At 25.3% G+C, this 24,017-nt stretch overlaps 2 protein-coding genes across 3 annotated transcripts in view; one reads left to right on the forward strand and one right to left on the reverse strand.

The window, feature by feature from the left end:
- Positions 1-1,646: 1,646 nt before the first annotated feature.
- On the reverse strand, positions 1,647-10,619 carry LOC132930212 (acetyl-coenzyme A transporter 1-like). Of its 2 annotated transcripts, XM_060995950.1 has the most exons (10): positions 10,481-10,619; positions 8,946-9,177; positions 7,971-8,097; positions 7,587-7,746; positions 7,364-7,518; positions 6,526-6,713; positions 4,549-4,733; positions 2,839-2,965; positions 2,146-2,361; positions 1,647-2,016 (listed from the first exon to the last, which is right to left on the reverse strand). In XM_060995950.1, exons 2-10 carry the CDS (start codon positions 9,153-9,155, stop codon positions 1,804-1,806), a joined length of 1,581 nt encoding a protein of 526 aa, XP_060851933.1. In that variant the 5' UTR covers positions 9,156-9,177; positions 10,481-10,619; the 3' UTR covers positions 1,647-1,803. The 2 variants fall into 2 exon arrangements, with proteins under 2 accessions (XP_060851933.1, XP_060851932.1); XM_060995949.1 differs by lacking the exon at positions 10,481-10,619 and having other exon boundaries at positions 8,946-10,060.
- Positions 10,620-19,590: 8,971 nt separating this feature from the next.
- Positions 19,591-24,017, forward strand: part of LOC132929584 (ATP-dependent RNA helicase DDX54) — a 142,311-nt gene continuing 137,884 nt past the window's right edge. The window contains exon 1 of the mRNA XM_060995035.1: positions 19,591-19,600. The gene's annotated coding sequence lies outside the window, so the exon portion shown is untranslated. The remainder of the gene's footprint in view (positions 19,601-24,017) is intronic.

Consider the following 24,017-nt stretch of genomic DNA (forward strand, 5'->3'; position numbering starts at 1 on the left):
TTGTTGTCGGTTAAAAAATTAGATTATTTTTTACACTTCATCGATCATCCTAATATTACATAAAATAATACGTGCTAATTACTTGTTTACCTAAAAAATAAAAAATATGATCTATTCTTATTATGCTACAAGTGAGTGGTTGGACAATAGTATTCTATTCACTGGTCGATAGCGTTTTCCAACACGGTGTGTTATGAATAAAAATACGAATCGCCACTGGAAACATCAACGTCAGTGGTTTATTTTATCGATCTAATATTGTAATAATAATATTTAAATTATATTTAATAAAATTTATGCATTACACACGTTTTAGACATTTGTCATTTCAATATTGTTGTTGTTATACGCTCACTTGTTATATAAATATATATCCATAATCAATTTAAATATGAGATGATATCGTACGTCCTACACCAAACACTAACGTTTAATAATTTTATTTTTAACAATCTATAATATAATACATATATGATAAAAAAGGTCTATACTCTATCGAGTGAGAAAATTGGATCCATTTCAATGACATAATATAGTCGTCGAGTGGGAATGCACGGAATCGGCGTGTTATCTCACCGAACAGAGTATATATTATAATACTATACTACTATAGATAATATATAATATCTTTTAATAATTTAATTATCAATTATTATTACTTACTGAATTAGTTATCAACCAGTTTTCTTAACGTGTGCTGTACTATTGTTGAATATTTGTTTTAAGTAAATAATATAATATAAGTTGTACAAGGTAATATTTATTTTTCAAGATTTTTAAATACTAACATACTGTACCTGTCTATTGTCATATACTCATATCCAAAATACATCATTTTAAGCAATAATTTAATTAGTTTAGTAATTTGTGAATTGGACATCGACTTGCATAACGATGTTTTTTTTCTAAGACTTATTTCTCTGAATTATATTACTGTTTGGTCATTTGGTACCGAAATGTAAATCACATGCATTTCACATAGATTTTGTACGGACCTATCTGGTTTTTTAAACAGATGTTGACCTTTAAGGGGGTGTTTTATTGATATTCATAGAAGTAGTATAGTAGTTAGTGCCTTCTAGTCACTAATAAGTAACTATCGTGTCCGAACGACTGCATAAAATAGGGAAGTTTACTATTGATATTGGAATAGTGGATAGCAGGAGAAATGTGGGGTAAAATGATTATTTTCCATGTTAAAAATATCATATTATTTTTTATTACATAATTTTGTTTTTACCGCTTTTTATAAATTTAAATTAAATATTCCAGTTGATTATTACACTTATAGCGCCAATCATCCGCATACTCTCATTACCATATTATGTAGATTATATTCAGTAGAAACAATTTATATATAATCTTCTATTATTTCCCTTAGATATGAAGTTAACTAATCTTATCAAGGTGACGACATGGAAATATTAATTATAATTATTGTTATTATCAAGTTACATAATATCATAGTTTATATTATGTGAACCTTTAATAGGTGACTGTTTATCATTAGATCACTCGTTAGATGTTTTCATGGGTAAATCTAAGTGCAATAGGAAGACGTTTGTACCAAGGTTTATTTCATTGGATGCCTACACACAAAATAGAAAAACCGGTTTGAATAATAATCATTTGTGATAGAAAAAAAATGTTGCAGCACATTTTACAATCATTTAAGTGTCCGTCTAAAGCACGTAAATGATTTTTTTTTATTTTATTTTAAAACCAAAATGTTTTAATTAACACTATAATATTTAAAATATACTTGGACTACCAAGTACTTAGTATGGTCATTATTGTTTGCAATCACGCTGAAGATATAATGCATGGTTCGTTTACTTCATCAGTACTTAGTTGTTTTCCATGTACCATCCAATGGTAAAGCTCCACTAATTGGTATTCTTTTAAGATATTTTTAAAACTAAAGTACCAAATGAACCCAAGAGTCGTACATATGAACACTGCTACATAGTATCCGTCCACATAAATTCCACAAGTTCCTCCATTATTTTCGCATAACTAAAAAAAGTCAAAAAAAATTAATTTAAGAATAAACAAAATTCTTGAACTTGAAGATTTTCTGTTCAAAAAAAGTACTAAAAAATAAAAGATTTAATTATTGTATAAAAATATTCAAAAATATCTTACATTTTTTAAATCGTTTGTGTAACATGTATTTAAAGAATCATTTGAACATTCATTGAAAGTCAAAAGATCAATGAGCTTCAAAACAAAAGTATTTGGTATTAACCATCCCAAAAAATAAAATGTATTATATAGTGTCATATAAGTTCCACCAAAATGAGGATCACTTATTTTACAAAAGAATGCAAGTAGTGTCAGCATCAAAAATAAACTCAACATCTAAAACAAAAATTAAAATTGTGTATTATTTTTTTGTTTTTCTTAACTCATAATTTTTTACACTATTATTGCTTGATTAAATTAAATATAATCTTATATCGGATGATTCATTATCCATTAAATGTATGACGTCTATCATTAATATATTTTTTTAAATAATTTAATTTAAAGCGTAAAAACAGCATTTAAAAAATATATTATTATTATTTAAAAAATTATAGTAATGAAAAAATAGTAAAAATATGATTTTTTCCCCGAACATTTTGTTTTTTAATAACTTAAAACTATTTAAAAAGAATATTTTCAAAATTTTTTGTATTGTTTGAAATAATGATTGTCCGTGTATTATCTCGATATATATTTACGTTCTCAATATTATATAGCTAGAGATATTACAAGTCTTAGCATATAAAAAATAAATATTTACAATTAAAGAAATATTCAGACCAAAAAATTATTGTAGACTTATTAACTCACCTCGTTTACAAGAGATACAAATCCTAATATAACATAATAATATGCTGGTATAGTAACAATTCCATTTTTTTTTATTAAACTTGGTGTATAATAAACGAACGTACAGAGTACAATACCCCAAATTAATCTGAAAAATATTTCGTTAAAAAAAAAATATATTATGTTATTTCACTGATATATCACATACAATAATTCCATGCATAGTAATTAGTGGCGTGTTGGTAAATATATTTATGGCTATGCGTTATTTCACTAATTAAATTCTAATAAAAAACATTTTTGCTCACTAATTTCATTCTTAAAATAATTTTTTCATTGTTCTCGTTGTACTTAAAAAGACTTAGATAAGCTACAAAAAGTTAGTACCAATACAATTGAAACATCACATTGATAGTTAATAGTCTAGTTTTTATTTTACCTGGATAACATTCAACTTTCATAAAGTTTTACATAAATCTTTTAAAAATGTGTACACAGATATGAGATGGGCGTTTGAGAATAGAAGATAAGTTAAAAAGTCAGAAATGCTCATAAAATGTTGAACGGTATACTATAGATTGTAATGATTACGTAAGCATTATGGATTTATCTTTAAAAGATCAAAAATAAACTAAAAAAAAAAAAAAAAATTATGAACTACACAACATTATGTGTAAGTAAATGGTTAGATGAACATTTTTGAACTTATAGTTTATTTTTAACATAAACCTAATTTAAATATTTATTACATCAACTAATATGAAATTGCATATTATTATTATTATTATTATTATTATTTTATAGGTGTTATCGAGATACAATCGATTCTTCTTAATTACCATAGAAATTGAGTATAATAGATTTTGAACTTACATAATTATAGCAAATAGGTACTCGTATACATATATAATAATTTAACTTTAAAGATAATTAATTCTATGCTACTCTTATGTCTTGTCAGTATGACGAGATGATTGAATATATTTTATACTTAATTATTTATTTTTATTAAAATATACCATGTCTAAAATAATTAAATGTCCTTGAATTTCATTAAAATTTATTAAAAGTTTAATTTTTTTCCTATCCTGCGGGTTCTAATTATTAATATTTTTATACTACCGTGTGTTTGCATATAAGATTTATTAGATAGGTACTATGTGTTTGTGTGTGTGTGTATGTATATATATTGTGCAATATTATTTCTGACATCATATTATAATCTATAATTATAGTTAAAAATGTGTAATTATTAAGTATTTTATTATCATAAAATTAATCAGGTCATCAAGATTTTTTTTAGTTAAGATCACACGTTCAAACAGGAAGATTTTTATTTTCAATGTGATAATGGTCAAATTCGTATAAAGTATAAACATGATATTAGTGTTCGACTAGTGTAACCTTGTATTTTAAGAAATTTTGCAATTTATATTCACTTATCATTTTGTATATGTTTAAAAAATTGCAGAGGCTTTCGTGGTACGGGTAGAGATCGGGTAGTATTTACAACTAATCAAATTGTCTTATTAGGTGTACCACAAATATCATTCTAGATATAACTTATATTTTAGTTATCGTTGATAATATGATGATATACAGTGTTAATTGTTTTTTTCGTAATTTCAAAAGTCAATCGATATGTAACTTTATAGTAATATCACGCCAAGCTATAATAATTGAAAACAATATCGTGTATATTTAATAACTATTATAACTACTATTAATTACCTGACGGGCGTCATTTTCAGATGGTAACTCATTGGCTTTGAACTCGTAACATATTTACATATAAACATTGGGAAAAAAAATTTAATTGCATACATTACTGAAGTAATCATCATAATGTCATCCTTAGGTACACCAGCGTCAATTAATTTCAAGTTCGGTATAGTCTCCATAACAGTAAATCCTATCTAAAATATAAAAATAAAGCGTTTTAAATAATTTTTGAGTGCAGCAAAATGGTAATTTACTGAAATATTTTTTATAAAAGTATATTATATTATGTGTATTTAAAATATTTAAATATTACATTATAATTATACTTATTTATTACACTATTTCTATTAAATACCAATATTATATAACATATGCTAATAAAATGTCGACACTTCAGAGCTCGATGGGCCACTGGTTATGTATTTTTAAATTTTTTTAAACACTGTTACGGCTTTTAAATTTTAAAGTGGTAATTTGTCTAAACTATTTCTTCAGATATATTTATTATCAGGGCTGTGAATTCTATCCACTAAAAAACGTGAAATAAATGTTTAAAATAGAAGAATATTTAATTAAATTCAAAAATATACAAATTTATGCAAAATATACTGAATAAAATAATATGACGATTATGTAAAATATTGCTAGAAATATAATAAGTAGTAATCATAGTATTAGAATTGTATGTAAATTAATGCTGTTCGAGCACTATTTTTTATTTCGTGGTCTTAGACCAATAAATGGAAAGTTATTTTATGTAAGTGCTTCCCGACGTCTGCTTACTTTATTGATTTACATATATGCATTTGGAATTTACTTACTTTATTTTTAGGTCATTGAAGTATTTAATAAGCCTTAAAATCAAATTATTTAAAAAATTAATTGTTCCATAGACAAAGCTATTATTTTTATAATAAGAAATATTATCCGTATAACCTATACCCTACATGATTTAGTAAAAAGACCAATAAATACAAAATCTATGCAGAAATTGTTTGACAAAATTTACATCGAACCATTTATAGTATTTAACTTTTAAACAATTGTAAACGTTTTTGAAAAAAAGTATGTATAATGAAATGTTTTTCAATACCATATTCAAGTACAGAATTAATATTAGTTTTATCCAAAATCATAATTTTCCAACCAAATATAGGTACAATAAAGATATCGAAAAATATATAATATGTGTTTGTTCATCAATACTAAAAATTATTTTATTCATGGCTTTATCAGTATAATCAAACATTATATAAGATAAGATAACATAAAATACTAGTATTTAGAATCAGTGATAATACAAATTATATAATGTTAATATACCATATACGATTAATCATGTATTTTTCAGATATTAAAAATGTAGATTATGAATACAATTTGGAATATATCTTTAAGTCATGACCCGGAATTCATAAATATTTTATTAAAATGATAAATATCTATGTAAAATACTAAAATAAATATTTTATAAACATTTAAAATCTTTAGTGTTGTAAACATATTACAATTTAATGAAAACAGTTTTTGAACCAGTGGTTTTCCCAAAAGGCCATTGACATGTTTTTGTAACACTGCTCAACTCAAATCAGCATATATTTTTTTTAGACGAATAGAAAAAATGCAATTTTGAATTTAAATTAATCGAAATATAAAATCTAATATAGCCAAAAGTCATTGCAAAGTGTATGAATATTATATCTAATAATTTAATTTAAAATTGTTTTTTTTTTCTTAAATGTTATGTATTTAGATAAATATAATGCTAATCGTTTTAGTAGTCGAAGCAGAAATTATATAATTTCTAGAGCAATAAAATAAATAAATTTACATATTAAAAATATAAGTCATTAGATATATAGTATATACTTAATCACTTTAGTAAATATTTATTAAAATAATATTGTACTTTCCAAGTCAGGTGGTCAAATTAAATATTTGAAAGAAATATGATTATTTATTATTATTATTATTATCATTATTCACCTTTATTGTAAGTAACGCTAGTGTCAATACTCTAATACGAGGAAGCTTCAAAATGTCCCACAATAGCTTATAATTCTGAAAAACGCTGATTTTTTTGTGGCCATCTTCCATTGTATGCTTTTCTTTTTTAAAAAATCCAATGAATGTTGTGACCATAAAAATGAATACAGCACAAATATTAAAAAAACCTAAGCAAATAAAATATATGAAAAAAAAAACTCATTAAAATATTGGACAGTAATAAAAGATAGTCAGTTTCACAAATGTCAATCAAATAAGCTTTCTTGACAATGAATTTTGTCTGATTGGATAAAAATGTAGAAAAGAAACATTAGCTAATAAAGGATGACAGAAAAACATGTTTGCGATTCTCTATAGGCGCAATTAAAATTTTTTCTTGGTGGGCTGATCAATTGTATGCCAAACAGGCTAGTGGGTGAAAAAATGTGGGTGTAGATAATAATATACAAATTAATGTACCTATTTTTGTGTACTAATTAGTATACAAACTGTTAAATGGATTGTAATGAAAATAAAGATTTAAAACTAACTAACAGTTCTAAAAACTGATGTAAATTACTAAAATATATAAATATGCTAGTATGCTACTGATAAATAATTATAAAGCGGCATATTTTTTTTATCGTATCTACACCAAAAATTATAAAAACTAAAAACTTAATAGTTTTGTACGTAGGAGTTATTTTAATTAGATATTACATTGTTTCTAGAATTACTGTAAGTTATACAACGAAAAATTAACCTAAACGAAAATTAGTCAAATATCGTATGAAAAATATCTAAAATGTGTGTATTAAATATGATTTTATTTCCGTACTTTTCATAGTTATAATTCCTCCTTTTCCGGTAGCAGTTCCTAAATATTTGACGTTGAACTGTTCAGATACCAGCAAAGTGAAGCAAACTGAACCTAAGAACATTCCAATCGGTACTCCTATAGAAGGACACAAGGAGGCATAACTCACGTTTTTCCTGGACAAAATAAGAAAAGTTATTTCAAAATTGTATTGTAAATTAGATAAATCCATTGCAGTGCTCACTTCTTCAACACTGACAACGACCAGCCATCGACGGCGATATCTTGAGTTGCAGATAAAAAATTAATAAGGAAGATCAAACGCACTATCATTTCAAGATTTGGTTTTCCTTTCTCGGGCAACCAATTATCCATATTGATGGCCATATAAAAAAATGTGATCCCTGTTCGATATCACAAATTATATTTAATAAATTCTAAATTTACAAGTATTGCAAGTACAGCAGTATAGTAAATTTGTATACAGATATTATTATAGTGCTGTTGATGTTCTCTGTTGAAATATTGAAGGACATTACTATAACTTTAATTTATCATATGAACTTTGTTGTTCCATAATTTTATACCTAGGTATGTGTTGAAAAAGATGAATTTAGTATTTACATACCCATTAATATTTGAAGAGGTAATAGCCAGGATTTTCGTCTACCAATTGAGTTTATATAGAGTGCGTCAATAATTGGAGCCCATAAGAGTTTAATGCTATAAGGCCATAATGCCATACTAAATGCTGCCTAAAAAATAAAACAAAAAATAATAATTTTAATGACAGTATTAAAAATTAAATAATAATTATTCAAAATATATTATTTAATTTGTTTGATATAGAAAAAAATTGTACCTAATTAAAGACGTTAGATAAAATTAAAACTTTAAACACGGACACAATTCCCCTTTATTTATTGCTGAAGTTAATACTGAATAAAATTATATTTAATACATGTCATTATTTCATTTATAATAGTAACAATTTATATATATACAGGGCGATTATTTTATTAAAGAACACTCATTATTTTAAAATATATTAACATTATAATTGTTTAAGTATTTTACTTTTTCAGCAGAGTGGAGAAACTATGAAGGATACCCCGTAAAATATTGGTTTACTACTTGGCTCACCTAAACTTAAAATACATATACGAGTAAGTTATAACTTGTAAACTACTAGTCCAAATCTCAATTTTTATTTATTGAAACATTCCGAAAAGTATTTTTTCAGAATATGACATAAATTTAAAAAAAAAATGAAAAAAATAAAAGTATATAATATTATCATTCCAAAAAGAAAAAAAAAAGAAAAATATTAGCGATAAAAAATAATTGTTTTGTTTTGACTAGAAATTAAGAAAAAAAATGTTTTTCAACAAAATTTATAGATTTTTAAATAATTAATATTGTCCGATAAATGAATCGTCTAGTATAGTATTTTAATCAAAAACGGTTCATTTAAAAGAAATTCACTTTATCTAAGTTTAAAAATTGAATTTTGTGTTTTATAATACATGTGTCATGTGTAAATTGATCCCTTTTCGAATTAATTAATTTTATAAAATAAATTAATATATACATATTCACTTACTTGATCTTTATATGTTACCATTTCTTTACTCTGTAAAATCAACGGAAGAGCTGTGGATATGCCTATAGGAAATCCTTGTATTGTGTATAGTAATATTAATAGGAATATATTCAACCGATCTCCGTCCAGGTTTGGTTTTTCTGACTTAGATTTGAGCGATACTTCATGTACCCCAGCTGGATCATCTTTATCTTTGGTTGATTTGATCATGATTTTTTATTATACTATAGTACTTGGCCGTTAAAAAATATTTTAGTTTTTAAGTTTTACTAGTGAACACAAATTGGTGAAACAAACTAAACAAAATAGTGTAATTCTATTCAAATTTTTTTATATTACTGTCATTGTATATTACATGTTATACAATTTTAAAAAGAGAATACGATGATTTTGATAAAGTATTGTTAAGTATAAATAAATATAATCAATTCAAAATAATATCCATTTAATTTAGTAACCAATAAAGTATTATATTAATTATTTATTTTGTCTAAAGATAATATATATTTATATTATAATTGAACATAATTTTTTAATTGTTATCTTCTAAAATACTTTGTTATTCATAAAGTAAGAATTTTATAAACAATTGTGAACGTGTTCGCATCGGTCACGACTAATACAGATTAAAATTGATATAAAAAAAAAAAGTTTTTAGTATTTTTGAAGCCTTGTGTGTTAATTAAAAACGAACATAATATAATACCTATCTATAAGACATTATAATATTATCTAACGCTTTATTTATTAAAAATCTTGGTAATGATGTTTGATGTAAATATTTCCCGCGATATTTAGAAGGGTTGAGGAAGGTATAATAGTATGCACAATGATGATCGGTCAAAGTCCTACGTTAGACTGAAAGGTTTATAACCAGTACCTATTTGATGTAGGAACGTTACTAAATCGGTAAAACCAGTTATCCACATCGTCTGGCTACACAGAATGTTATCGGTTAACGGTTACGACCTTCACCTTAAGATGATGTCCAATTTCATTTTCACTGGTTTTATGGTTATTATTTAATGTACTTCTAGTCGGAACCACGAGGTTGAGGTAAGTCTGCGAGGTATGTGCAAAGTATAATCTGCCAAAGTAAATTATTCGCGAGCCACTTATTAGAAATGTTCAATCCTTTGAGGTGAATTATGAGCAACACTAAACGCACATCCAAAGGAATTTCACAAATGCAATAGTAACTTGTAATAGTAATATATTATATGTAAGTACATGTTAGTTGATCAAATGTAAAAAATATTACTTTTTACAAAACATCATACGATACAGGACGATAATATTATGTTACTCTGGTCGGCCGTAATTTATTTATTATAATTTATAATTATTCACCGCCCGAAGACTATTATAGTTATCAACAACGTATTACTTATTAGTTATTATACGTATACGAAATATTATTTATAGGTATATCATGAAGAAATTAGCTTAATAATATTGATCGGGAATTACACATAACATCATAATCACGTATAAAAAAAAAAAAAACACGATAACAAAAATAAAATATTACTCACGTACTAGGTGCAACCATCATAAATTAAATCATACAGTTAATCACATATTGTATTATATTAGTACAGACGTCTATGCGTCAATGCGCGGATTCAGGGTACTGAATATCCGTTCACTGCGCCTAATACTACGCGATAGTCCAGTTAATCTCGACACGGCGATCGCATTTCGTTAGGCGAAGCAACAGCGGTGCGAAATTTACTCGTATATACTTCAAGTAAACTAGAGCGACAGGCATTCGGCTGGTTCGAGTAAATATTCATAAGTCGGCCGACTCCGTGATATATCGCACTTGTCTTGGATTAGTAAGCGATTGGATATATAAAATCTTGGTACTGGTAACATGTAATAAGAGTCGATAGACTACCCGATGTCATTAGTTTTCCATGTTCAAAAGCAGCGACGCAAGAACCTCGGTTATTGGTGTAGAGAAAATATTTTAACGGGCTTTTTCGGCTTTTCAGTTTTTCTGGATTTTCAAGTAAACCGCTATAGGTATAGGAATTATTGTGTACTTTTAAATTTTTATTCTTGTTCGATTTTCTATATTCATACAATATTATATGGATCGCGTTATGTTTTGAATCACAACAAAATTAAAAATCAAATTAATTCATTGAAAATTGTTAGATATTTTTTTTAAAATGTTTTGGATAACTCTAACAAATAATAAAATGAATAAATAATATACTAATATTAAATAAACAAAATCTCCAATCAAATAGAATACGTCTGGGACACTCCTTAAAAACGTCAAAAGAAAATGTTATTCAAACGCGTCATTTAAAAACCAATACAAGAATTTAAAAATATGAGGTCGAAATAAATTAAGGATTATCAAGGTTAAGTAGGTAGGCTACTTTAAATAAACAAAATAACTTACTAGGAATTAATTTTTTTTTTTTTATAGTTTACAACAATAACGCGTAGTAAAATATATTTTTGGCACCAACGACGAGGTTATTATTTGATATAATTATATTATAATATTTTACACTATTTTTCGGTTATATATTAAATTAGTTGATGGAGATCAGGTTTCATTTAATGATGAATCCGCGAGATTTCGTGTGCGATACGAATATGGCCTACTCGAAGGCGGTTAATTATGACACGTTATTTCTTGTATTTTATGACTGGTCTGAGAGATGGCAGGTCTCTAAGTTGATTATTTTGTAAATCAAACCATTATCGATGCGTATGATATCAATTGAGTGTACAACCGCCAACTGGAAGATAAAAAACAGTCCACGGCGGTGGTGGGGGGGGGGGCGATATAATGTTGATGTGTCCAAGTGGGACGATAAAAAACACCGAAATCAAATAGTTTGTATCTATTATATAACTCTTAATAGTGTTATATTGTGCGTGTTCTAGTACAGTGACCTAAGTATACTTTTCAATGATAACTCCGTTATTGTCTTGTTATTATTAATTTAAAAAAAACTGGTTTGGAAGTAAAATTGAGGTTTCCTTCTAAATCGAATAATTAAACTGATTTGTTGTTTTTTTACCTTTACTGCAACTATCTAAATATCTCGTGTAACGAAAGTTTTTCTCAGCACAAAAATATAACACTCAAACATTTCATCAAACTCCTCTCCGAATATTTGTTTTTTCACCGTTTACCAAATCTAGAGAAGGATAATTCGTCTAAAAAAAGAAGGAATAATTAAAATCATATTATCATTTTAATAATAAAAAATATAGACTAGAGGCTCTACGAATATATGACCGATTCTATAAATCATTCCGACGGTAGAAATTTTCAGTGTATTTACAATGATACAGGATCGGTAAAATCGAATTTATTTCAAAAAGTTTTTGAAAGTATATATTATACTATAAACTACTGAGGTAAACATTGATTAAATTATCTTTGATTAACTACGCATTTATATAACAAGTATTTCGACATATTATTTTGTTATCTCAGTAAGTACCACCTCCATACTTAATTATTCTAATATATAATATGATTAGTATATGAACATTTTATAATAGAAATTCATACCCATATTATACAATATAATATGAAATTTATACCAAACAGTTGATTATGCTTGTTCCTGGCAGCCAATTTTCACTTGACTAATTTTTTATGTTTCAAATAATTTCCAAATAAAAAATCTCATTTTTCCTTGCGTATTACTTAAATAATATTTCAGATGGTAAACGATTACAGTGGATGTGTCTGATTTCTAAATATTTTAAAAGTTGAATTAGTTTAGTCATTTCCGTCAAGTATTCACAGTTCACACACCATATGAATATAATATAAGTTACAATGCTAGGTCAGGCCCCGGCATAGAGGAATATATTATAATCTTGTAAAGTAGGCGGCCCGGTATGTAGTATGTACGAGGACGAACACGTTGCAGACACCCTGCATAAAAAAATACTAAATACGATCCCGATAATCTGGTTAGTGAATAATTTTCATTGAGACATGAAGTACTTATAAACTATACATATATGTAATACATATGCATAATATTATCTTATATACATAAGACTGAAATAAATATTTTAGTAACGGGTTAACATGTGAACAACTAATCCAATCTTAAAACATTAATGCATTTTATTTTAATTTATAGAGCATACCCAGGAAAACTTTTAGCCATAGTTTTAATTGAATATATATAATATACAATATTAATAAGCAATTTATTAAATTACATTTTTTTTTATTATAAATATCAGCAAAATGTGTGCAATTATTGGAACGATGCACTGCAGTTAATACATAATATATGATCGAAAATAATGATATTCAAAAACGATGACTCTGATGAATCTTCCTACATTTTTTCATTGAAGATTTATACCAGCCGTTAATCGAGACAAGATTTCAAAAATATTCGTTGGCACACATTGTTTTTCTAATGTTCCACTTAACCACTGAAGAATATAATTTTTTTCGTACTGTTGTTTCAAATACTACTTTGCTTTTTATTCATAATGTAGCCGAATTCCGGGCATATATTTCGCAGACATGTTCAAATAATTTATGTTGTGACCGCCGACCGGCGAACAGCTACGTGATATTGTTGGTGCAAAACATAATACGCGGCACAGTGTAATCAAAAGTAGAAAACCAGATTATTTATACTTAATGCACCAAAAAAAAAAAAATCCAAATGAGGTATTAAAGTTTATAGTGAGGTTATTAAATAATGTAAAGAAATTTGTAAATATAGTTTGAAGAATCATAAAATTATATCGTAAATATTTATTATTTAGCTAGCGCATTATATAATACTAGAATACATAATATAATATATATTATTACTATTTATTTATAAATCTAAAATACTGGCATACACAATATAATTACTATTTATTTGTAAATCTAAAATAACTATCTATAATTATCATATTATAATAGTTGTACAAGTATTATAAGTTACAACATAAACGACACGTACCATGAAAGACGCAACATGTAATTTTTTTGAAAATTACTATAATTAGAATGCGCTATAATGTAATTCTAATTATTTATCATGTTGAAATATGTTATTCAGATTTTTATTTTCATATCGATAATTTTCTTATCAGTTATGTACAACAATCCGTGAATCACTTAGCTCGGCAAAATATGTTATTAAAAATAAAATAAAACAAGCCCTAATAAAATCGTTTTAAAAACAAATTATTCGAATTGAAATAGTGATTATTAATAATCAAATGTGTATGCTTTAATTAAAAATCACTGTACAAGTTTAAAAACCAAACTCTTAGTTTATCAAATTATACTTAAACATGTAAAGATTATAGCTCTGAGGCAAGCAATAAATCAAATTTAAATAGATTCAAAGCTTTCCAAAATATTGCAGTCCAGTCCAACGTATGCATCACCGTCTCTATTCAGTCAACCACACATTTTTAATATGCGCTTTCATTGGTGACTTCAAAATTATACTAATCGCACAATAAATATTTTATCCATCTTAACACTGCCAGGAAATCCTCAACGGAGAAAAAAAACGACGATGCTTTTGCTAAATTAATTATATTAACATTATAACAGAAATTAACATATAAATGTTACATAATAATAATAAGTAAGTAGTTATCGGCAAAAAAAAAAAAAGAGGAGAAACAAACCGAGTAATGGCTTTGGTTAATTCTTTCGTTTCTCTATCATACTGTATTAATTTGTAATTGCATTATGAATTTAATTGTATAAATAATTCATTTCAAATACAAATTTAAAGAAGTCGACTAGTTGGTAAACGTTCTACTGTAGTATTATAGTTAGTAGGTGTATAAGTAGGCCTGTGTAACCTACGGATGTGTTCAACTTGAATTCGATCATAAATATTATAGTGCATACGAAAAACGATTTTGAGTAGAGACAATTAACCAGCATTACTAAGTAGAGTTTATTGAATATAAACATACAGTCATTATGCGACACACCTATAACGTTATACAGTATAAACAAGGAACGACTTAAAATAAATATAAATATTTTAAAAATATAATTGCGTACATGGTAAAATATAATAATATTTTCAACATATTATGAACTTTAAACGCATATACAAAAAAAATATGCCCATCTATATTTAAATATTTTTAAATTGCTATAAGATCAACTTATGTGGGATCTTGTATTACCTTTCCAAGGCGTCAACTGGACAAATAAACATATTATAAACATTTGATAAAAATTAAGTATATACGGTTATTTATTTTTAAATTATGAAAAAATAACAAAAATGACATTATTGAAAAGCAAAATTTCGGTTTGCGTAAATAATAAAAAATGTCCGTTGTTTTCATGTTTCCCCTCAAATCTCAGTTATTAAGAAACGAGTTGTATAATTTGTTGCTTTTAAATCCACCAAAATACCAACTATATTCCCTTTTTTATCGTAAAAACTATTGAAGATGGATATTAACGCATTTTTTCTGTTCAAAAAGATATGACAGACCACAAAAATGAAAATAATAAAACATACATCATTGTAATATTAATATATTCAATTCATTATTTTCGCTAATAATTTGAAACAGATTCAGAGTGATGTAGCCGATACGAATGATATTCTGGTAACTATAGCATGTTGTTAAATATCCTCTATGTTGTTTTTATTATTTTTTTTCATAAAACTTATCTAACTTTTTATCACTATTCCCGCAGGAAATTCAGGCCTAACTTTACATTAAAATCGATTACATTCATATGTGGTAAATGCGAACCAGAAGAGAAAGGGGAATACTCAACCCTCTAATCAGTGTAATGGAAACTTATATAGAGAGTTACGTCCGGAATTCCATCTAGTATATATCCATGAAATATTCAGAGCCGCCTCAGCAACACGTTTCATGTAACATGTAGTTTTTAGATAGATTTATATAATTTGATTGTATAATATTTAATAAGCTATTTTGTTTTAAAATTGATTCAAGAAATTAATTATATTTATCGTAAACACTAAACAGCAATAAATAACCTTAACTAGAAAAATACAGGAACTAGAATATTTTGTGACTAATTAGTTATTAAAAGTAATAATATAACGTTATATAATATTTAGTACAAAAATTATATTATTTTTTATCAAAATTAAAAATACTTTTAAAGAATATTATAACCCATTAAAGATTTCATATTTATAAAAATTAAATTGCGAGACGAGAAACAATGGGACAGGTAAAATGTGAAATCTACATAAAGTCGGATCTAACGTTCGGAAATAATAAAAATAATACACCTATTTTCATTTAAATATAAATATTTAATTATAAAATTAAATAAACACTTTTGAAAAAAAAATTTACTTCGCTGACAGTTGAGTAGTTGCCTACCTTTGTTTTAAAGACGAACAATTTTCCACACGAATACAAATATGTATTTATGTGGTAATTTTTGTAATTATCGTCTGTTTATATTTATGTAAATATTAATTAATTTACATTCATAATATTTTTAGAGTTATTAACCGATAAAAAATCACTAAAGTGATTACTATAAAATAATATTACAATAATTAGAAATTTATTAAATATATATTATATATATACAATATAGTTCTTACACAGTAAACTATAGTTAAAACATTTCTTATACAAAAAGGATAGGAATTCAAATAATAGTCGTAAAAACTGTTTAACAGTATTATAAGATTTTGAAAATGTTCGACTCTTTGAAGGTTATAGCTAATAAATTCGGAAATTTTTAATACTAAAATCTGATAACCAAACATATTATAACCTGTTAAGTAAATTCATTTTGGCACTGTATACTATTATGATTTTAAAGATTTTAGAATAGACAGTGGATTTTTGATAATTTTACAAATATAAAATAGTTTTCGGAACATTACTTTTTTTCGACGCACTGAACGGGTTATTTACAAGCTTTATTTTATGTTTCTAACTATTTCTCGACATTTTTAACATTTTGTTTCGATTAATAGGTATTATAAGATTTATAAGCGTAAGTCTTTTTAAAACTCATCATTACAATATTTACTATATCTTGTTTTCAATAATGAAAATTAAAAAACGTCGGTACTTTGTTTGATTTACTACTCAGCCGACCTGCCACTATTGTGTAAAACTGTATAAAAAAAAAAAATTACAACGATGAACCTATACAGTTAATTATACCCAAAATACTCAAGAAAGTATATTATACGTAAGAAAATGTTACTTTCGTGTATGAATCCCGGTTTACCCGTCCTAGATCCGGTCCGAGTCTATAATATCAGTCGAAAAACAAGGATAAGACGTCGTACGCAAAGCGATCAACCGATAACTGATTTTAAATTCCGATAGCCATTACTTGTACTATAAAAATATGCTGTTTTTCCAAACATAGTGATGGTCGAATGACATCGTTATGAATTATAGTGATATTAAAATATTTGCTTCGTAATATTAAGTAAGATATTATGACTGAATTTTGTATGCGTGTAGGTACTTGTAATATAATTTCCTGTTGCAAATTAATCTATAGTGTTATTATTCAAATACATTTTTACATATATCATTAAGGCCTAACTTAACTTCATTCAACTAAACACGATACAAAAATAACTGTCGATGTATAAGATTTATTGATTGTAGGTAAATACACGTTCGCATATTATTCAACTTATCCAGTTTATCAGATGCGCGCCATTTGGTATGAATGAAAAATTTGCACCTGTTTTATTTATGTAAAATGCCATCTTTGGCTTGCAAAAAATAATAATAAATCGTCAATATGTGTTTTAAATCTTACATTGAGTCGGTTTTTTATTCATTATTTTTATGGGCAGAGTGAATGTAGCGATTTTACATGTAATGCGTATACTTTATTACGTTTTTTTCTTGTATCTATCATCAACTTTTTGGGCACTTAAAATACTCGGATTTTAAAATTTCCGGACGGTCTCTGGTAGTAAACTGGATCTTGTTAGGTCTTTGGACGGTTAAAAGAAAAATAGATAACTATTGTACTACAATTCACATGCTATTTAGCATTTACCTGTATTTTAATATCATAATCCGAAATTTCAAAACCTTCATTATGATTGATACTAGAATAGTATAATATAATATTACCAATAAAATATATTTGTTAAAATCAATATCATGTGGTACTTAGTATGTCAAAATGTTTTCCATGGACGTTTGAGATAACTGCGTAACGTTACCGGCGTCATGTAGTTAACCACTTACCGGCTACGGCATCGTGACTATATATTTTAATGATTTCCCCGCCCACAAATAAATATACATTTCGCCATATAACGCAATAGTCAAGAAAGTCGTAGAGAGGGAAAAAGTGACATTTTCAGTCCTAATAAATTAAAACTAATATTATTTACTATCCATTAAGTATAAGTAAATACTAGTATAAATTAATACTACTACAACAATTATTAAGATATAAAACTTGTTTCATAATAAATAATATAGGTTTATAAAAATACATTTTTTTAATTAAATAGTATTCCGAATTGATATTATAATGTATTCTCGTGATGAGTGTCGATATTTATGTGTACATATAGCGGTGCATAAAAATTGAGTCCCGTTATTTTTATAGTGTAAGTTGAGTCCTAACGTAGGTACGTTTAAAAATTAAGACCATGATGTATCCGAATTGAAGCTTAGGGTTTCTCGTATTTATACTAAATTATCTTAATTAATACAAGATAATAATGTTTGTAAAAGACCATGTAAACACTTGCACATAAACAGCTTGTTGCAAATTATACTATTACTCCAACAACTGCGGATGATTTAAATTTAATGAGGAAAAATATTCATTATGCCAGATCTTCATTGGTTACAAAATTACCTAAGAACAGTAGGGAGATTTGCTGATGACGACGTACATACAATTTTAAAATACTTAACTATTAAAGAAATAATAAATCATTATTATTTTTCAACGAACATGATTTCAACAATTTATATTATTGTTGTTACTTGTTTACCGCCAACTTAAAGTGCTTGAGTAATTAAATATAATATTTCAATATATTATGTATGTATGTGATCGATTTATTACCATCGGGAATACAACTGTTACAGTCGATTTTATTTAATATGAAACAATTAGTGCATTTTTTGGGTTAGGAAATCAATTCGTAGAGGATTATACTGGGCTGCAGGTACTCAAAAATGTTTGTATTTTTAAATTTATTATAATAAGAGATTTTAATTACAAAATTCTTTAAATATATCTATGTTTATTTATTAACAATAATAATAAATTAATATTATTTTTCTTTTACTCTAAACCTTTATTAGGTCATTTAATTTATCAAAATAAATAGAACACAATACGGTGTAATGTTACTTCAAAACGTATATATAAAAAATATCTTTTAACTCTTTGCTACGTACAAAGAGAATAATGGCATTGACATATAAAAATGACATGACAGAATCATGTATCATTCCGAGTACTCATCATTTCTTTATTTTTTATGATATCTATATGAAACCCTATGGCCATTAATCATTATTAATGGACATGTTTATTAAGTACACTATATAGAGTGCTCATAATATAATTACTATAATAATTATTGTAGTCCAATGATCGAATGTTCACTGACATAGACTGTCTGGTCTGATTTATTTATTTTATTATTTGCAACAATATTTTACCAATTTCTGTCCATTATAAAAGATATCTTTCAATAAACTGAAATATCTTAATAAAATCTTAATAAAAATCTTAATAAGAAATATTTAACACCAGTAGGTATTTGTTTCCAAAATATATATATATAGGTATATACTTTATAAGGTAATATATTTTTCGATCGGGCATTAGCGAGAATAAGAAAAAACAACTGAGTAGAAAAATCAAAACACTGTTATTATAAAATCAAGTTGAGCGCATACGCAAGCGCGAATGTACTTAAAATAATTGTCTGTTACAGTAGACCATATAATTATTATATTAGTAACCATTTCAAGCAATAGATATAATGTACCAGTGCCTTCTCGAGAGGGTAGACCTTAGATGAATATAAAAATATAAATAAGTTTATATCTAATTATTATATTAAGGTTTGTGTGATAGTTGTACATCAATATAAAATGATAATAACCATGGTTTATTAACTAATTAATAGTTAATAACGTATTTATAGCTATTTAGTTGTGGCATCGACTTACTATATTAATAAATGTCATCACTAGAAAACGATTTTTAATTTAGTACAAAACTAAAAATATTTAAATGCATATTTAATTATAACTTTATATGTATTTTTTTTAAATCTCCCATGTTTATTACTTGATGAAAATCGTGCCTTTAAGTATAAATCATTATATTAGGAATAACAACAACATTATTTATATTAGTATATATGGTTTTATATTAAGGTTTTTACTACTGTTTATAAAAGTGTTAAAAATTAATAACATCTTTTTAAGTAATATGAAATCTCAATTTTTTTTATCATATAAGAACAATTAAAAATAATATACATTTTAAAGTTTTTATTTTCATAATGATCAAAATTGCCTACGCGTTCTTTACTATGTAATGCGATAAAAAAACTACAAAATAGCAAATGTATACAAGAAACATGAATTTATCACAGAATTATTTAAAAATATTTAGAATATTATATTTGTGTAAATGTATTTATAATTTAATGAAATTCAATTCTAAATTAATACCATAAAAAAATATTTATTTCATTTAAAGCCCATTCCTTAATATTACCAGTAATCTTTTAGCAAAATATGTCAAGATCGAATTTTAGTCCGATATTTTACCACTAGAGTGCCTTATATGTAATAAAAAATACTAGATTAATTTTTTACTAATATTTATGGCTGACTATAAAAGTACTTTAAGATTTAATTTGGTGTAAACGATATAAAACCATTTCGAATATCAATTATTTTTATTCGATTATCTGATAATGAAACAACGAAATCACATGCAAATAATATGAATTTATAACCATAATATGTTAAGCATAGTAAAAAAACACGTCGCATCATATAAATTATGTTTAAGTCTACAATTATTGCGTTTCAATTTATTGCACTACTAATATTATTATGGATATCAATTAAGACCAAGGAGCATGGCGAATTTAGAAATATCCGGACTTAACATATAATAACAAATAACATCTCTCTGTAAATACCATAAAACAGCAAAAGTAGGTTCATAGTATAAATAGATAATATCTTAAAATACCTAAATCAAAAATTTCATCATAAATTTATGATAATATAATATGAGTAACAGTTTTAAGTTCCCATACTTAATGTTCTTAAATTATAACAAAATAGTGAACATTGTTATTTATCTTTAAATAAATTATTTAATTCAAATGCAAACTCAAAAGGTCAATAAAAAATAATTGCCATTATATTAATTACTCTGATAACCGGGTGAATTATAAGTCCATATAGATTTTTGTACTATTTATCCACAACCTACATCGATTACGGCCTCAGAGCAGGCAACGCTGCTATTGTCGACTACATCTCAACGTGTTAACTCTGGTGTTTTTTTGTTTTATTTTTGCAATGTTATTATGTTAACATATTAACCACTTAACAATAATAAATGTTTTTATTAAATAGATATGAATTATACAATTTTTAAATAGTTCTAATTTTCTATAAATAGTATTTGCTAAGTAATAGGTAAATTAAATTTTTTTAAACATTATACACTTCATGATAATTAAATGAGGAAGACATGAAGAAAATGTTTGCCCAGGATAGAAAGATCCTTAATACACCACTATTGGATTTATATCATAAATATTAATATTTAAATATTTATATGTATATTAATCTATCTTATCTTGAAAATTCCAATTAGGATTGATCATGGATTTCATTCAAGCGATATTGAACACTTTCTAATAGAACACAAAACAGGTATTAACGAAAATTTTAGCAGAAATATTTTCAAATAATAATCATGAAAATACAAGTTTTTTGCAAAAATCTTAGTGACGTTTCAAAAAGTGACTGTATAATACTCATATATTTACTAAAATAAATAAACTAAAAAATATTGTATATTATAATGAGTAAAAGCAAGTGGGCGAATTCCTTAGCATTTAAATTTTTTTTATTTCTTTATATTTATTGGGTTGGTACATTACTAAATGCATTGACTAGACAATTCTTAAACGAATAACGTAAAAGCTTTCTATAAGAAAAAATGTTTGTGTCCACGCAAGTTTTGGTAAAACAACAATATAATATTCATGCAACGTTGACGTACTTTTTCATCTGTAAAAAATAAAGCTTTATTTTAAAATTTCAACCTAGACAAATGTTTTATGTTCACTAGTCCAAAACTTCTACTGATCTCATATATACACTTTTCTTATATATGTATTAATATAACATATTACATAGTATAAATATGGCCATTTTATGCTATCTGTGACCTCTAAATTTAGTTCATTAAATTAGAACTAAGTAAATAATGATATTATAACTTATTAAAACAACTTAAGATTAAATTTCAGTAAATTTTACAATACATATTGTTTATATTATAAGAACATTAAATTAATCAAATTTTTTTATGTTACAAACAACATTAATCAAACAAATCGTTTACCTAGGTAATAGTTTTAATATACCTACACAATTTTGTTTCTATCACAATTCACAATACAAGTTACGTGTTTTCCACATCACACTGTTATAAATATAGGACGTTTTTCATATTTTAATCAATCATAAAGAAGTATTTAATTTAAAAGATTTTTGTAGTAATCCAAGATAAAAACATTCACGTCACAATAAACCGGGTATTAAATTATAATATATAATTGCAATCGTATAGCCTCATACAATAAATAAAAAAGAAGATAAATTTTCGAAATATATTTATACATTCATTATACAACTATGATAGTTTGAAAATTATTCCACAATATGAATAAAATACAATACAAATTACTAGACAAATATTTAATAGACATTGAATGTGTCTCTATTATTGTCTTATTTTTTCTTATTCTTCTTATTCTCTAAATTAAAAAAAGTAGTTGATTAGATTTATTTATAAGAATGTGTAAAAGTCGGTAAAACATTCATGATAACCGTTATTTATCAATCATATATATAAATATTATAATAGCCTATAAAGGTATATATTTTACTTTGTGGATTTATTTTTCTATTTTTAGTGCATACGAATTCATACTCAAATAATAATATAAGAAATATTTTTAATGAATGTTAAAATAGTATTGATTAAATTTAATCTACAGAATTTTATCAATTATAATTCATAATACTTATTTCGATTTCATATTACTATTATTTAACTAAAACCCCGCAAAACTAATTATAATATCTATATAATATAGTCTTCGTAAAAATATGTTTGGGAAAATGCTTACATAATTATTATTTAGTTATAGTTGCTAAAACAAAAAAAAATATTTTGTTAATATAATTTTCATTCACTAAATTATACATATTATAATGTTTTTAATACAAAATCAATTATTAAATTGTCATACAATTATGTTATACAAATTATAATTTAAAACAAATCGTTTAAAATTTAATACTGAAATATTATCTTTCAAATTTTTTATTTATTATCAGACCGCATTATTAGTCTCGACTCTTGAGTATTATTTTTTTTACCGTTTGCTATATCTTATATACAGTTATTGACTTTTTGATAATGAAATAGCTAATTTACTACCGGTTTAATTTAATTTTTATTGAATCGCGTAATATGGCACACAACTACTCAGATACCTGAATATTAAGTCATCAATTTACAAGGCGTAAAGATTAACTACTCCGTAAAGTAAATATGTAGGTACCTATTAAATTATTGTATTATTTTGCAATTCATTTTACCTAAATACCTATAAATCATAAATGTATTTAGTTATTCAATAAAATATAATTAGTCTTTTCACATTAATTATTTCAATACGACATTTTGAAACTTTTTGATTAAATGAAATTAATTTTAGGTAAATTATTTAAGTTATTCATATAATTATATTATAAAATTATTACCTATGTGTTGAATACATATTTTGTTCAAAAAAA

This window comes from Rhopalosiphum padi, chromosome 4 (assembly GCF_020882245.1).
Source record: "Rhopalosiphum padi isolate XX-2018 chromosome 4, ASM2088224v1, whole genome shotgun sequence".
NCBI classification, from domain to species: Eukaryota; Metazoa; Arthropoda; class Insecta; order Hemiptera; family Aphididae; genus Rhopalosiphum; species Rhopalosiphum padi.